Source organism: Cynocephalus volans, chromosome 10, assembly GCF_027409185.1.
Source record: "Cynocephalus volans isolate mCynVol1 chromosome 10, mCynVol1.pri, whole genome shotgun sequence".
In the NCBI taxonomy this organism is placed as follows: Eukaryota; Metazoa; Chordata; class Mammalia; order Dermoptera; family Cynocephalidae; genus Cynocephalus; species Cynocephalus volans.
Genome location: NC_084469.1, coordinates 29,751,143 through 29,767,937, shown reverse-complemented (window position 1 = coordinate 29,767,937; position 16,795 = coordinate 29,751,143). Strand labels below are relative to the sequence as shown.

The 16,795-nt window shown below is 47.2% G+C and overlaps 1 protein-coding gene across 1 annotated transcript in view; it reads right to left on the bottom strand.

Annotated features, from left to right (window-relative positions):
• Positions 1-16,795, bottom strand: part of RAP1GAP2 (RAP1 GTPase activating protein 2) — a 215,970-nt gene that overhangs the window by 196,656 nt on the left and 2,519 nt on the right. Inside the window, exon 2 of the mRNA XM_063109817.1 lies at positions 6,694-6,810. Coding sequence (XP_062965887.1) covers positions 6,694-6,810 — 117 coding nt within the window. The remainder of the gene's footprint in view (positions 1-6,693; positions 6,811-16,795) is intronic.

The window sequence follows — 16,795 nt, the reverse complement described above, 5'->3', positions numbered from 1 at the left end:
TTAGCATCTGCCTCTGCCCAGAAGCATCAACCACAGTGGTCAAGAGTGGCTGCTGCAGCTCTTCAGCTCCAGTCTCCCATCACACCCCCCTACCAGCCCCCCCCAAGATCCTTCTCCCACTCCCCAACATCTGGGAAGGGAGGAGGGACCTGAGGAAGCTTCTTGAAGCCTAAGCAGCCAGATCTAGCAGACACCCACCCCACCCCACCCCTGGACTCAGAAAACTTAGCACCCCTACTTGGAGGTGAGGGCAGAGCCTCCCGCAACTCTTGCCCAAGCCATGAAGATATACTAGGATGTTCCTGGGGGATATCACTGCCCAGGACCTCACAGGCTCTAAGTTCCTCCCAGTCTCCCAGCCCCAGACAGCTGTGCGAGGTTTCTGTTTACTCCTTTCCCAGCAGCAGGAAGAACAGGAAGAATGGGGGAGGGCAGTGCCTTCTCCCTCTCCATGGGAAACTGAGGCCTACAGAGCTTAAGGGACAGCCCCAGGGTCACAAAGTATGAAAAGAACTAGAAAGCCCTGGAGCCCAGCCCAGGACAACCCTATTATTCTCTATGGAGGCTGGTCTGATGGGGGCCACTCAACAGAGGCAGACCTCCGCATTCAGAGCCCAAACCCCACGTGCATGTAAATGCCCTTCAGGTTTGTTAGGAAGGGTGTAGGGGACCTATAGAAAACAGATGAGAGAAGAGAAGCCCCCCAACCAGCTCCCAGGTCCACATACACAGACTCTAGTCGTGGCAAAGCCAAAGTGGGGTCTACACAGACTTCTGAGGTCCCCTGAACACACACCTGCCCTGGACCCCCACCCATGACCTCCGGAAATTAGCATCAGGCCCCTCAGCCAGCACCCCACCATTCTAGATCTCCCTCCTCTCCCCGCACCCCTGCAACAGGCACAGTTGGAGTGAGGATGGGGTGGGGTTTATGCCCTTTCAGAAAAAAAACAAACAAACCCAGCCTAGCTACAAGGTCCTCCTGGGGTTCCTGGCGTTTTACCTTGTACGGCCACCTGTAGACACCCCGCTTCTGACCTGCACCTCGGTCAGCTTCTACTGGCGGAGACTTTGACGGGAGCTGAACACCATCTCACTCACGCGTACACGGCCCAATACATGGATGTGTGTGCAGTGCCCCACCCCGCACGGATTTCTGAGGACAGTCACCCCACCTCCCACAAACAACCCAGTAGGCTGAATTGCTCTGTGGGATCTCAGCACGGGGCTCACACGGTCCATACGTGCCCGATGCCTCTTCGCAAACACACGCAGTCACAGTCCCAACATACGCTCCGATTCCACGTTCAGTCACACCCGGGACTCACGTCCTGATCCAGGCTGGCTATGGAGCCACTGACCTTCTGTGGCGCCTGGCGCCGCGGGTCCCTCCCCGACGTGGTCGGAATGTCAACAGCCAGTCACGGCGGCTCACCCCGCCCGCGCGCCCGGAACCGCGGCGGCCCCCCTCGGCCTCCGGACCCGAGCCCCCTCCTCCCGGCCGGCGGGGATCCCTCGCAGCCCGCCCAGCGCGCGCGCCGTCACCGCGGCGCGCACACGCGCACAGCCGGCCCCGCAGCTTGGGACGCACAAAGCTGCGCCCGCCGCCGGCCGCCCGCCGCCGGCCGCAGCCGCTCGCACCCCTGGCGGGCGCGTCCCCAGCCGCGGAGCCCGCACACGCGGCCCGAAAGCCCGCGCCGGCCCGAGCCTACCTCGCTCTCCTGCCCCTCGCGACACCGCCGCCCCGCCCGCGCCCTGGTGGCGGTGCGCACCCCGGCTCGCCCAGCGCAGACGCCGCGCAGCTGCCGGAGAGGGGGCGGGGGAGGGCGCAGGGGGGCGGGGGGGGGGCGACGGGTCCTGAACGCCGCGCCCGCCCGCCGTGGGGACGCTCGCGTCGCCGCCAGCAGGAGACTGCCCGAGGCGGCTCCTCCGGAACAAAGGCGCGGGGCGGGGCGGGCGCGCCCATGGGAGCCAGGGGAGAGGAGGCAGCAGCCCACCTGCCCACGGAGGCTCCCGGAGGATGGGGCTGCGGCAGTGGGGAACGGAGGTGCGGAAAGATCCACGGGTTCCTGGTCCGTTGAGGAAGACGCCCTGGGGCTCTCTCCAGCTCTGCGTTAGGGGGGACTCGGGAGGGGGTACGGTGCTATCGGGACTTGGAAGCGGGGGTGGGGGGAGAGGATCGCAAGAGCTGCTAGAACTCCTGAAACTGCCCGCTGTCTTGGACCTGGACGAGCTTTCACGCATTCGCTCCACAGACATCCTCCCAGCTTCTGCAAAACCAAGGATTCTCCTGAAGTTGAAGGGGTTGAAAGAATGAAGGGTCCTTTAGCCAACCTTTGGGATGTTTGAGTCTCTTCCTCGGTAACCTCCGTGGAGGGCGGCCTCTGACTACGGCTTGCAGACCTCCAGTAACAGGAAGCTCACTCCCTCGGGGGAAGCCCACGCTGTCCTCAGGCAGCTCTAAGTGCTAGAAAGCCCTTTCTTTAATTGCATGGAAATCTTCCTTGCTTCTCTCTGTTGGTCATGTTGCTCTGGCCGCAGTGGCTTTCTGCTTCTAGAACATAGCTACAGCCATGCACTTGCTGTTTCCCCTGCGGGAAAACTCTCCCACTCCTATGTCCTGTGCCCCCTCCCCACAATCCAATCAACACCCCTCACTAGAAGCTTCTCCACATGACTGCCCCCTTGTGCCCTTCAGGACTCAGCTCAAATATCACTTTCTCAAAATAACAAATGCTGGCGAGGATGCAGAGAAAGGGGAACTCATACACTGTTTGTGGGAATGTAAATTAGCACATCCATTATGGAAAACAGTATGGAGGTTCCTCAGAAAACTAAAAATAGAACTACCATATGATCCAGTGATCCCATTGCTGGTTATATATCCAAAGGGAAGGAAATCAGTATATTGAAGAGATGTCTGCACGCCCATGTTCATTGCAGTGCTATTCTCAATAACCAAGATATGAAATCAACCTAAGTGTCCATCAGCAGATGAATGAATAAAGAATATGTAGTATATATACACAACGGAATACTATTCAGCCATAAAAAAGAATGAAATCCTGTCATTCACACTAACATGGGTGAGCTTGGAGAACATTATGTTAAGTGAAATAAGCCAGGCACAGAGAGAGAAACACTGCACAGTTCTCAGTCATGTGGAAGCTAAGAAGCTGATCACATAGGAATAGACTGGTGGTTACCAGAAGCTGGAAAGAGTAGGGGGAAGGGAGATAGTGAGAAGTTGGTTAACAGATACAAACTTACAGCTAGATAGAAGGGATAAGATCTAGTGTTCGATAGCACTGTAGGGTGACTATAATTAACAGTTTATTGCATACTTCCTTTTTGTTTAAAAAAAAAAAGAGATGACCAGTGAGGAGGTCTTAACCCTTGACTTGGTGTTGTCAGCACCACACTCTCCCAAGTGAGCCAACCGGCCATCCCTATACAGGGATCTGAACCCTTGGCCTTGGTGTTATCAGCACCACACTCTCCCAAGTAAGCAACGGGCCAGCCCCCACTGTATACTTTCAGTTAGCTAGAAGAGAGGATTTTGAATGTCCCCAACACAAAGAAATGATAAATGTTTGAAGTGATAAGTTGATTGACCTGATTTGATCATTACACATTGTATATATGTATCAAAATATCACACAGTACCTGTGTACAATTATGATGTGTCAATTAAACATTTAGAAAAAATGTCACTTTCTCGGAGAGGCCTTCCACTTCTTCCAAAGTCCCCACACACCCTCTGGTCACTCATGATCTCGGTACCCTGTTTTGGTTTCTTTAGCAGTCTGGTCATCTTGGGAAATTCTCTTGTCCCTGTGTCTGCATCTCTCCTGCTAGAATATGTGGCCAATGGAGGCAGTGCCCTTGTCTGCCTTGAGCACCATCGTAACCCCAGGGCCTGACCCAGAGCAGGATCATAATGGATAGCTGTGGAAGGAAGAAAGGAAGGCAGGGGTGGCCAGTCCACAGACCCTTCAGCAGCCTGGTCCATCACCTGGAAATATAAACTACTCAGCCATTCAAGGTAACATCTAACACCTAGCAGAAGAAAGGTGCTCAATCACTGTCCACCAAATAAATGAACAAACAAAGAAATTCCTCTTGGAGTCTGAGCTTCAGAACAGCAGGACCCTCTCTTCCCTTGCCCTGGACTCTGCCCTGAGCGCTTGCAGCCTCAAGATGCGAGCATTTTCTTTGGTAAACACCTAAAACACAGGGCCACACCTAAGCTTCTACCCAGTGGGAACCCACCAGACAGCTCTGATTTCCTCACCTTCCTGCCCAGGTGCTGACAGGATTAGAGAACAAAATAGCTTTCTCCTTTACCCCTGTTAAGTTACATCTATTAGACTCAGACCTGGAAACCAGCCTCCAGGGCACTTTGGGTCCCAATTCTGCCATCTCACCTGCTGGGATGGTGCCCAGGTTCCTGCCATCAGCAATGTTACCAGCATGCTTTCCACATCTTTCCTCCCTGAGTCACTGATAAACATGTTGAGCAGGACTCAGGCAACAGCAGCCCATTCATCCACCTCTTTAACTGTGCCATCCCCCAGCCCTCATTCCTCTGTGTCACCCGCAAGGATTTGATGGGAAGAAAAGAACAATTTCTTGCTGAAACTCAGAACCACTGTCTCCTGCTCCACCACCCCCAATCTAATTTCTCATCTAGAAAACTAATCAGAAAAGCAAATAAGCTTCCGCCAGCAGGGTGGGTTCTCAGGGAATTCCCTCGCTGCTGTCAATCGCCCACCTCTTCCTTGTCTAAGTGCCCCCAAACCATCTCTTGAATAACTGACTCTGAAACTTGACCAGGACAGATGCTAAGTCCACTTATTTATGGTTTGTGAACACTACTTTCTTGCTCTTTGTAAAGATAGAAATTACCTTCCCTGTCTCCTGCCTTCAGGCATGTGCCTTCTTCTCTGAGAGGCAGTGTACACAGTGGTTGCAGGTATTGCCACTTACTAGCTGTTACTTAGCCTCTATGCCTAAGTTTCATCATCTGAAAAATGGGGAGAAAATAGTACCCAGATCACATCATTGCTATGAAGATGAAATCGATTTACTCCTGCAAAGCATTTACAACATGACACATAATAAGCACTAAAACAAAATAACTATTAATATTCTGTCACAAAAATGAGCACAGTCACTGAGCTCTGGAAGACTTCTCTTCAAGTCCTCTTAGATGTAGCCTTCCCAGGTATGAAATCTGAAGTTATTTCAAATGATTCCATCCTGTTTTATGATTGCTTTCCTCCTCTAAAGACTTGGCTATGCTCTTTGACTCTGAAGGGCATTCTTGTTCTCTGACTCAGAAAACAGAGCAGCAACTTAGCCTCAGACCACGTGCATGGGCAGGAGGTCTCATCCTCCTCCTCTCTTGCTGTTACCTTGGGCAGTTTTAGCCAGCACAACTCAGTCTTGGGGCTCGCCTTCCTACCAGCCTTCCTACAAGTTCAGAACCTGCATTAGGTTAATTTGTCATTCGTTCAGGGCCTGTTTAATGAGCTCTTTCTCTAGGCAAGGCATTGTGCTAGGTCACAGTGGAGAACACAAAGGAAAAAGCCCTGCTCAACAGAGCTTACAATCCAGCAGGGGACACAGACAATGAACAAATATGAACAAAATAATGTCAGGTAGTGACAAGGGCTTTGAAGGAAAGGAAAGAAGGAGTGGGAGAAGCTACTTTATGTCAGATGGCAGCTGGCACGCAGTAGAGCTTTGCACGTTGCCTGGAACCAAATCAGATCGCCTGGCCTTCATGTCCATGTCACAGTAGCATGCTCCTAGGACAGCCATACCAGCCTCTTTCTCTTTCCCTGCAAGCATTCACAGCTGTACACTCAGACTCATTTCCGCATACTTCCCAACACTCTTGCCTCCAGCGCTTGAGGTTTTTCTGACTTTTCTCTACATTATGTGAGATCCACCCTCTGGAGCCCAGGGCCCTTGTCTGACCACCCATTCCCTGAATACCAAGAATTCCCAGGTGGCCTGCATCACCTTTCCCAGGCTTCCTGTCACACATCATCATTCAATGAATTCTTCTTCATTGCTCAGAACTGGGTCCAGAGTCAATGTCTATCTTGCTGTTTCCTGTACCTTCTGAAATTGTCGAAGAGACAAGAGGGAGCAGGTGCACTGCTCTTAGCTAAATAGCATTCCTGGCAGATGTGTGGGGAGGTAGAGTCTCCCATGGCTGCTATACCTTATTCCTGAGGCCAGTCTGGGAAACAGCAGTGAGTGTGTCATCCCTGTTCTCCTGTTGGCCACCCCATGATGTTCCCCCCCAAATGACATCACCTTCATTCAACCACCCCTGGATGGGAAGACCTGTTCACTCTTTGCTGCAAGGGTCCTGCCAATTTAGAAGCTGGTGTGAAGAGGTTTTGATGGGGAAAGCAGGAAGAAAGGCTCAGGAGGCCTTGGAAAGGGCTATGGCAGCAGTGGGGTTACCTAGGGTGTCTCTATGGAGACCGCTGACACTGGTCCTACATGTCCACGGTGGTGGAAGATGAGTGCCCAGGCTGATAAACTCTTGCCAGGACCTTGGGAAGCCTCTTCACCACTGAAGGCAATGGTCCCCCACTGGATTTATGGACCAGTGAGGGGCTGGCTGCATAAGTACCAGGTGGGTGGGGGGATGAGGGCACAGGGTCCCCTTACCTGGAGGGAGATTCAAGGTCAGCACGGCTGAGGATGCGATGCTGCTGTGGGCTGTAGAGCCACTGGAAGGCTGTCAGCGTCCTCTCCTCAATTCGGAACCGCCCTTCCTGAACATACCTGCAGGCAGGACAGGAGAGAGTGAGGCAGTGGGCAGAATTGGCCCTACCTGCTAGAGAAGGATAGCTGAAGCACACCTGTCCTGCTCTTCTGCCAGAAAGCCCTGTTTCCAGAGGGCCACAATTAAAATTCCCCAAAAAGCAGGTAGCTACAGGCAGCAGATGTCCACTTAAGAAATGGAAATACTTCCTAAAAGTTACTTGTCTAAGTTGAAAGGAGTCACTTGGAAGGGGTAAGTTCCCTGCCTCTGGAGGTATGTAAGCAGAGAGTAGGCAGGGGATTCAAGCATCAGACAAGGGTCCATCCTTCAAGCCCCTTACAGGAGTAAGACACCAGACTTGATTTCCCCGTAGGATAAGGGCTGCTGTGGAGTGGGGGTCAGAAGGCAGCCATCAAAATTAGGTCTTCCAGAACCTCAAGGGTCTCTCACCCCATCCCAGCTGCCCTCTAAGGGATCCAGGAAGCCGGGCTGGACAAGGTGAACACAAAGGGAAGGTGATCTCCCTCCTACTTTGGCCACCCCTCCTGGTAGACCCATGAATCCGCTCATTAATTCAACATTTATCGAGTGCCTGTGAATATGAGCCAGGCAGACATGGTCCCCGCCCTCCTGGGGCTAACAGTCCTGTGGGGACAGAAACCATCCCCTAATCACATGAACGAACACATCATCACGAACAGGCACTCTCGTACATTACCAGGGTGTGTCAATTGGTACAACCCCTCTGACAACATCTATCTAAATGACAAATGCATTACTCTTTTAGCCCAACGGACCCCCCTTTGGAGAATTTATCTACAGATTCCAGTATGCGGACAAGGTTATCTGTAGGATTGTTTATAATAGCAAAAGACTGGGAATGACCCAACACCGTCAGGAGAGAACTGGTTAAATAAATTATGATACATAATTTGGTTAAATAAAATATGGCACATATGGGAGTAAAACTGTGTGCAACCATAAAAAAATCTTTTAAATGAGGGTGTTTCTGTGTGCTGTCATGCAAAGATCTCCAAGATACATTACGAAGAGAAAAAAATCAACTGCAGAAGAGTATGTGTAATTTATGTTAAAAAGTGGGAGGGAAGAAAGTCGTAATTCATACCTGCTTATCTCTACATATAGAAACTGCAGAGACATAAAGGCTAATAAAAGTCATTTCCTGGGTGAGGGGTAAGAGGGAACAGGGTGGATGAGGGCATGGGAAAGTGACCTTTTAACAGTGTGTCTTCTCATACAGGAGAGATATTACCTATTCCAAATGTTTGATGTGTGTGTGTGTGTGTGTGTGTGTGTGTGTTTGTGTCTGTGTGTCTGTGTGTGTGTGTGTGTGTGTGTGTGTGTGTGTGTGTGTTTAACTACAAACTGGGTAAAGTGCTATGAAAAAAAACTGTGCAGCTGCTCTGGTATTGCCCAATGGGGCACAGGGTATTTGCTGGAAGAGGGAATTTCCAGAAGTCCTCCCTGGGGAGATGGACTGAGCTGAGCTCTAAAGGATGAGGTGGATTGTCTTTGTCAGCTTGGGCTGTGCTGTGGATTGACTGAATTGTGTCCCCAAAGTTCATGTATTAGAAGCTTAATCCCCACTGTAACTGTAGAGGGTGGAAAATCTTATTATGGTAATTGAAAGGTGGGGCCTTGAAGAGGTGATTAGATTATAGGACCATGCCATAGTAAATAGATTAAAAATGGTGGTCAGGGGTGTGGTTCTGAGGGCTTTTAAAAAAGAGCATATGAGAGGTTAGTCTCTCTCTGCTTCCACCATCTTGCAATGTGAGACACCTGGGTCACTGTCACCACCACCAAGACCCTCACCAGATGTGTTCCTTGGACTTTGGACTTCCTAGCCTCCAAAACTATAAGCAAATAAATTTTGTTTTCTTAAAATCACCCAGTTTCAGGTATTTTGTTATAAGCAACAGAGACAGACTAATACAGGCTGCTATAACAGAATACCATAGACTTGGTGGCTTAAATAACAGAAGTTTATTTCTCACAGTTCTGCAGGTTGGGCAGTTGTGAGATCACAGCGCCAGTGTCTGGTGAGGACTCTCTTCCTGATTTGCAGATGGCCATTCTCTCACTGAATCCTCACACGGCAGAGAGAGACAGATCATCTCTGTCATGGTTCTTTTTATAAAGCGCCCTCATATTCTAAATTACCTCCTAATACCATCACATTGGGGGGTTAGGATTTCCAACATATGAAATTTGGGAGGATATAAACATTAAGTCAATAACAAGGACTCACTAGGAGAAAGGAGCTCTGTGGTAGAAGTGTTCCAGCACAGGGACCAGCATGGGCAAAACTCCAGAGCCTGGAGGAAGCCCCGCATGGTATCTTTGAGTGTCTAAAAGAAAGCAGGGTTGTCAGATAGTAGAGGCCTCCCAACCCAGAGCGTCTAGCCCCGCTGGTCTCCCTTCACTCTCCTTGACGTAATCTGTTGGACATTTCAGTAAGATCATCCTAGCTGCTGGGTGGAAAATGGCAGGACTGCCAGGTTAGATGCTCTGTTGTTTTTTTTTAAAGATGACTAGTAAGGGGATCTTAAACCTTGACTTGGTGTTGTCAGCACCATGCTCACCCAGTGAGCTAACCGGCCATCCCTATATAGGGATCTGAACTCATGGCCTTGGTGTTATCAGCACCACACTCTCCCAAGTGGGCCACGGGCCGGCCCTTAGATGCTCTTGAAGAGGTCCAAGTGGGACACAGTGACATCTGAATGGGAGATAGTGCTAGAGATAGAGAGATCTGGGGGGCATTCAGGAGTGAGCTAAGGAGGTAGCATTGCAGGACCTTGTGCTGTGCTGGACATGGTGAGGGGAAGACAGAAAAGTTGTTTCCAAGTTCCTGGTTTATGCAAGTGGCTGGCTGTGGTGCCATTCATGCCAGATGAGGACAGCTTTGGAAGGGAAGAGCATGACTTCCATTTAGGAAATGACCCTCCTCTGGGATCTGCTTTCTGCTGCAAGATGACTCTCTTCCTGTAAAACCTGGCTCCAAAGTTGGCTCTTCCAGGAAGCCCACCCTGGTTCACCCCACCCTATTCTGTTGATGAGTTTTCCTGTCTTTCCCCACCCTTGGATTCCTCAAACCTCAGCCCTGAGTGATATGATCTTGTCATCTCTGTGGAAGAAACAGTTAACACTGATAAACTGGTAAGCTTAGTTGCTTCCAGGGAGGGGAACTGAGTTGCTGGGGAGCACTGTAACTGCTTCTGTCCCTTCTGAATATGAACCGAGCTGAAAGACCACACATCAGGCAGTCCTTGACCCCGACAGGCACACACAAGCTCCCCACTGAGGGAAGAGCAGGCCCACACAGAGGCCATCCCCTACTCCACCCCTCTCCTCACCCACCACTCACCCCTGCCACTGTGTGGAGCACAACCTCAGCCACCAGCACCACCTCCACCTCCTTGCCCCACCCAAAACCCAGCCACCCCTCCTCTCCCCCTCTCCCTCCATCCCCATTTCCTAGAGGCAGGTGGAAGGGACAGTTCTCCCCACAGCAAAGTGATCACCCTGGCTTTGCAGGCTCCCCAACCTGGATGCCACTGACCAGCCAGAGGTGAGGGATTTCCCACTGTGAATCCCAGATTCCACATCTGTCAAATGTGAGTAGTAAAAATTCTCACTTTGAAGGGTGGTGGCAAGGATTAAATGAGATGACAGGTGGGAAGCGCTTGCCACGTGTTTGTCATTATCGCCTTTCCTTCTCACCGTCCTCATCGGCCTGCTCTAGTCAGGTCGAGGACCCCTGCACGCTCTCCTCTGTGCCTCACGTCAAACTCCATGGGACTGGTTGGTCCCATTTTAGAGATGAGGAAGAAGAGGCTCAAGGGAAGAAAGTGAACCTGTCCAAGGTCGCACATGCAGGAAGCAGCAGAGGCCAGGTCTTCCTCGCACCTGCAGCCCCTGGCTTCCCGTTTCCTCCTAATCAGTGTCCCCAACACACACATTCTCTCTCTGCTCCGTACCAGCTCCCACTGCCCAACACAGATCTTGTCAGCAACTCCCCTGCCCAAACAGGGCATGGCTTCCCACTGCACGGCAAATGTCATCCAAACCACTCACCTTTGACATCCAGCCCTACCTCACTCGGTTCCATTCCGTCCATTCCCACTATTACATGCCGCCCCGCTCCACGTTCACACAGACTCCTGCATTCCCGCTCTTTGTCCTGCTCCAAACTTGCCCTGCCTTTCCTTACCTCAGAGCCTCTGCTCAGACTGTGCTTCTAGCTGAACTGCCCTCGCTCCATCTCTACCCCAAACCTGTCCACCCTACTCCAACTGTGCAAACCAGACTGCCTCTAAGAATTTGTCCCCAGTCTCCCAGACAGAATCCAAGTCAGTGCCAACATTCCCAGGACACTTTGCTTAACCTTGATCAAAGCGTTTCTCTCTGCTTGCTGTACACCAGTTATTTATATGCCTGTCTGTCTCCCCACTAGAGTGCAAAGACTGTGTCTGATCTGTCTCTGAAATCCCTGCCACATCCTCACACAGCCCACTGGTCCTCTGAGCCAGCATGCAGTGAAAATCACAGCAGCAAGAGTGATAAATTTATTACATCCTTGGGAATGCTCTGACATAGATTATCTCCATTACCTCTGTTAATGAACCCAATTTATTAATGCAGTAAATATGTTTGCTGAATTGTACCACATTGGAAAAGACCACCCATCCCCAAATATCTTCCCTATTAACCTGCCATGTATCTGAAATTCCATTGAACAGTACCCTGAAGGGCATTAAGTACTGCAGAGGGCCAACCTTTTAAGCCACTCAGCCACTGAAACTTTAAGAACTATTTTCTCAGATTATCCCTGGAGAGTAGAAGCGAAGAGACCTGGCTATGGTCTGAATGTTTTTGTCCCCCCAAAATTCACATGTTGAAATCCTAACACCAAGGTTATGATATTAGGAGGTGGGAAATTTGGGGAGGATTAAGTCATGAGGGTAGAGTCCTCGTGAATAGGATCAGTGCCTTTATGAAAGAGACCCCAGAAGGCTAGCTAGCTCTTTCCACCTTTTGAGGACTCAGTGAGAAGGCACCATCTATGAACCAGGAAATGGGTCCTCCCCAGACACTGATTCTACCTGCATCTTGATCTTGGACTTCCCAGCCTTCAGAACTGTGAGAAATAAATTTCCGTTGTTTATAAGCCATCAGTCCATGGTGTTTTGTTATAGCAGCCTGAACAGACTAAGACACCTGGCACAGTCAGGGACATTTTGATGGGAACAAGAAGAGAAGGGGGAAGGGAGGAGCTGCTCACAGAAACAGGCCCCAGGTTGCGGGGTGGGGTGGCACCCCAAAAGGATGCAACCCATCACCAAAAGAGAGAAGGGTCAGGCACTGTACAGACTACACCTATTTTTTCAGTTGAACTCTGCAGGAGGTCAGGCAGGCATAACTCTTCCCTTTAACAGATGAGGAAACTGAGACTTCCTCAAGTGGGGAAGTAATTTGGTCCAGATCACAGAACCCCTAAGTGATAGAGTCAGGACTCTTACTCCCAGGTCAGTGCTCTTTCCAGAAGGCAAGCTCCAAAGGCCAAAGGAGACTTATACAAAGGGTACACTATAAGATGCAGCAGATAGCTGGGTTCCAGCAGTTCTTCTGAGCTGCACCTTTCCCTGATGCTTCCTCCAAGGAGTCAGTTAGAAGATGGTGCCAATCCAGAAAATGCAGAGCCTGGAAGATAATTCCTGAATTGAACCATGCCTGAAGACATTACTACCAGAGAAGTTCAGTAAAATGAACCAATAAATTATTTTGCTTCAGCCAGTTTGCATTCAGATTTCTTTCATATGCAAACAAAATAGTCCCAATGCATAGTGTCCTTGAGGTCAATATTCTAACAAATATGAGACTCAATTGCCTAGTAAGTTGGAAAGCTCCTTATTCCCCACAAACCACATACCACATTGCTGAGGGTTCTACTGCTCAGGAACATTCAGTGACTACCATTGTTCACCAAATTAAATATAAACTCTTTGGTTTGGCATTCAAACCCTGTGGCCACCTGGCTCTCACCTCTCTTGAGCTCTATCTTATACTGTCCTGCGTACGTCTAAGCCCCCAGCCAATCCCATCAGCTCTTATTGTTCCAAACACATCCTGCACTTTCCAGCCTCTATGTGTCTTTTCTTCCTTGGAATGTCCCCTTCCACCCCATATCTGCCTGCCAAAATACTATCCTTCGAAAAGCCTTTTAAATACAACAGAACATTCAAAATATATACTTCCCATATATAAAAAGAAAATTTGGAGAAAATACAACATAAAAAGCAAAGAACTGAGCATAACTAGCACCCTAATCTTAGTATCTAATACCATTTTCCAATTTAAAATGGCTCCTTAAAGAAATAAACGATTATGAAATTGGGACAGAAAATATACAAGATGAACCTGGAGCATCTTATAGTGTTAGAAAGTAAGAAAGTGCTAAAAAGAAATAAAAAATAACAATGACTGGGGTATGTAAAAGGGACACAGGGGCCAACTGAAAGAGTTCCCAGTAGGCAAAGCTAGAACAATTTGAGCAAAAATATAATGTAGTATTGGATTATAACACAAAATATAAAATAAATATCCATGAATAAGGAGAAAAAAAGTTGGAGAACTCACACTTCCCAGTTTTAAAACTCACTATAAAGCTTCATCATTCAAGATAACATAGGGGCTGGCCAGTTAGCTCAGTTGGTTAGAGCACAGTGTTATAACACCAAAGTCAAAGGTTCAGATCCCCATACTGACCAGCCACCCCCTCAAAAAAGATAATGTGGTACAGATATAATGACAGACATATAGAGCAATGGAATAAATTCAGAGTTCAGAAATAAACACCAACATTTGCAGTCAATTGATTTTCAACAAGGGTGCCAAGACAATTCAATGGGGGAAGAATAGTCTTTTCAACTGGGACATCTGGATATTCACATGTAAAAGAATGAAGTTGGATCCTTCCCTCACACCATATACAACAGTTAACTCAGACAGATCAAAGATCCAAATATACAGGCTAAAACTATGAATTTCTTAAAAGAAAATATAGGGGCAAATCTTTATGACCTTGGAATAGGCAATAATTTCTTAGATATGACACCAAAAGCATAGCCACGAAAGAAAACAATTGATAAATTGGACATCATCAAAATTAGACACTTTTGTGCTACAAAGACACCATCAACAAAGTGAAAAGACAACCTGCTGAATGGGAGAAAATATTTGTAAATCATTTATCTTATAAGGGACTTGTATCTATACAAGAATATATAAAGAACTCTTACAACTCAATAATACAAAGATAAATAACACAATTTAAAATGGGCAAAGGATCTGAACAGACATTTCTCCAAGAAGAAATATAAATGAACAATAAGTACACAAGAAAATATTCAACATCATTAGCCATCAGGAAAATGCAAATCAAAACCACAATGAGATACCACTTCACACCCACTAGGATGGCTATAATCAAAGATGTAGATTTTGGGGCCGGCCCGTGGCTCACTCGGGAGAGTGTGGTGCTGAGAACACCAAGGCCCAGGGTTCGGATCCCATATAGGGATGGCTGGTTGGCTCACTGGGTGAGCGTGGTGCTGACGACACCAAGTCAAGGGTTAAGATCCCCTTACCAGTCATCTTTAAAAAAAAAAAAAAAAAGATGTAGATTTTTTTTTCCTTAGGTCGTGGTTGGCCAGTACAGGGATCTGAACCCTTGACCTTGATGTTATATCACTACAAAGATAGATGTTCACAAGTGTTGTTGAGGATGTGGAGAAACTGGAACCCTCATATACTGCTGGTGGGATTGTAAAATGGTGCAACTGTTTTGAAAAACAGTCTGGCAGTTCCTCAAAAGGTTAAACGTAAAGTTACCATATGACCAATGGATGAATCTTGAAAACATTATGCTAAGTGAAAGAGCCAGTCACAAAAGTCCACATACTGTATGATACCACTTATATAAAATGTCCAGAATAAGAAAATCCATAGAGGAAGAAAGTAGGTTGGTGGTTGCTTAAGGCTGGGGGCGTGGAGAGGAACTGAGGACTATTAAAGGGTATGGGGTTTCTTTTGGGAGTCATGAAAATGTTCTAAAATTAATTGTGGTGATGGTTACACAACTCAGTGACTATACTAAAAACCATTGAATTTTACTCTTTAAGTGGGTGGATGACTTGAATGGTATGTGAATTTATTTCACTGAAGCTGTTATTTAAAAAATAAATATCCATGTGTGCATACTGATATAAATGTGATTGAACTGATAAATAAATGGGGGAGAAGAGACAAATCTCTTATGCAGAAGAATTTCAAACAACTTATGTAAATACTCTGCCCTCAGGGAGGTAAATCATAACTCCATACTGCTTAAAGGTAAACTGCACATAGTAACTTCTTTCCAAAGAGTACAGTGTGGGAAGGAGGAAGGGAGCGGGAACTTCGCGGTGGAGAATCCTGGCGGTCAAGGTCAACATCAGCAGTGATTAGTCGTGTTGCTGGCATGTACCCTTGATAGGACGTGATGAAAATGGCACCTGATCCCTGTTGTCCTCTTCCCAAAAACCTATAACCCCAGTTCAATCATGAGAAAAACATCAGACAGATCCCAATTGAGAGACATTCTACAAAACATGAGCAGTACTCGTCAAAATTGACAAGGTCATCAAAAACAAGGAAAGTCAGAATCTTTCACAGCCAGGAGAAGCCTAAGGAAGCATGACTACGAAATGGAATGTGGTGTCCTGGGTGGAATGCCAGAACAGAGAAAGGACAATAGGGAAAACTAAGGAAATCTGAATAACCTATGGATTTTAGTTAATAATAATATATCAATATTAGTTCATTCATTGTAACAAGTGGACCAAGGTCAGATGTTAATAATAGGGAAAACTGGATGTAGGGTGTATGGGAACTCTGTACTCTCAATTTTTCTGTAAATCTAAAACTGTTCTAAAATATGAAGTTCTTTTTCCAGCTTTACTGAAGTATAACTGGCAATAAAATTGTATATATTTAAGGTGTACAATGTAATGTTTTGATATATGCATACATTGTGAAATGATTACCACAGTCAAGCTAATTAACATTCATCACCTCACAGTTACCTTTGTGTGTGTTGAAAATACTTAAGATATACTCTCTTAGCAAATCTCAAGTGTATAATAAATTATTATTAATTATAGTCACTGTGCTGTACATTAGGTCTCCAGAACTTATTTGTCTTATAAGTGAAACTTTGTACCCATTGACCAACATCTCTCTATTTCCCCATCCCGATCTCTGGCCACCACCCTTCTACTCTTTTTTTCCAGGAGTTTGGCTTTTTCAGATTCCATGTATAAGTGAGATCATTCAGTATTTGTCTTTCTGTGTCTGGCTTTTTTTACTTAGCATAAGATATAAAGTCTACTAAGGAAAAAAAATGACTAATACCCATGATAAACAAAGAGGTTTTACAGCAATATAAAAATACACAATGAGCAAACCACTTAACGGGTAGAAATGGGCAAAGGAAATGAATGAGTAGTTTACAAAAATGGAAATACAAATGACCAAATAACATGAAAAAATGGTCAACTTCTCTCAAAACTAAAGAGATGAAACTTAAAACGACAGGCCATTTTTCACCAGTGAGATTGACTAAGATTTTAAAGTTTCTTAATCCTGGGTTGGCAGGTTAGCTTAGTTGGTTATTATAACACCAAGATCGAGGGTTCAGATCCCCTTACCAGGCAGCTGCAAAAAAAAAAGATACAATTTCTTTGGAGGTCAAGTTTGCAGTACCTTTTACAACGTGCACATGCTTTTTACTGTGCAATTTGATTTTGAAGAATATATTCAACCATTATCTCTGCACAAGTGTGCACAAATATAGGTTCAAGGTTGTTCACTGCAGCAATGTTTGAAATACTAAAATATTCGGGCCAGCCCGTGGCTCACTCGGGAGAGTGTGGTGCTGAT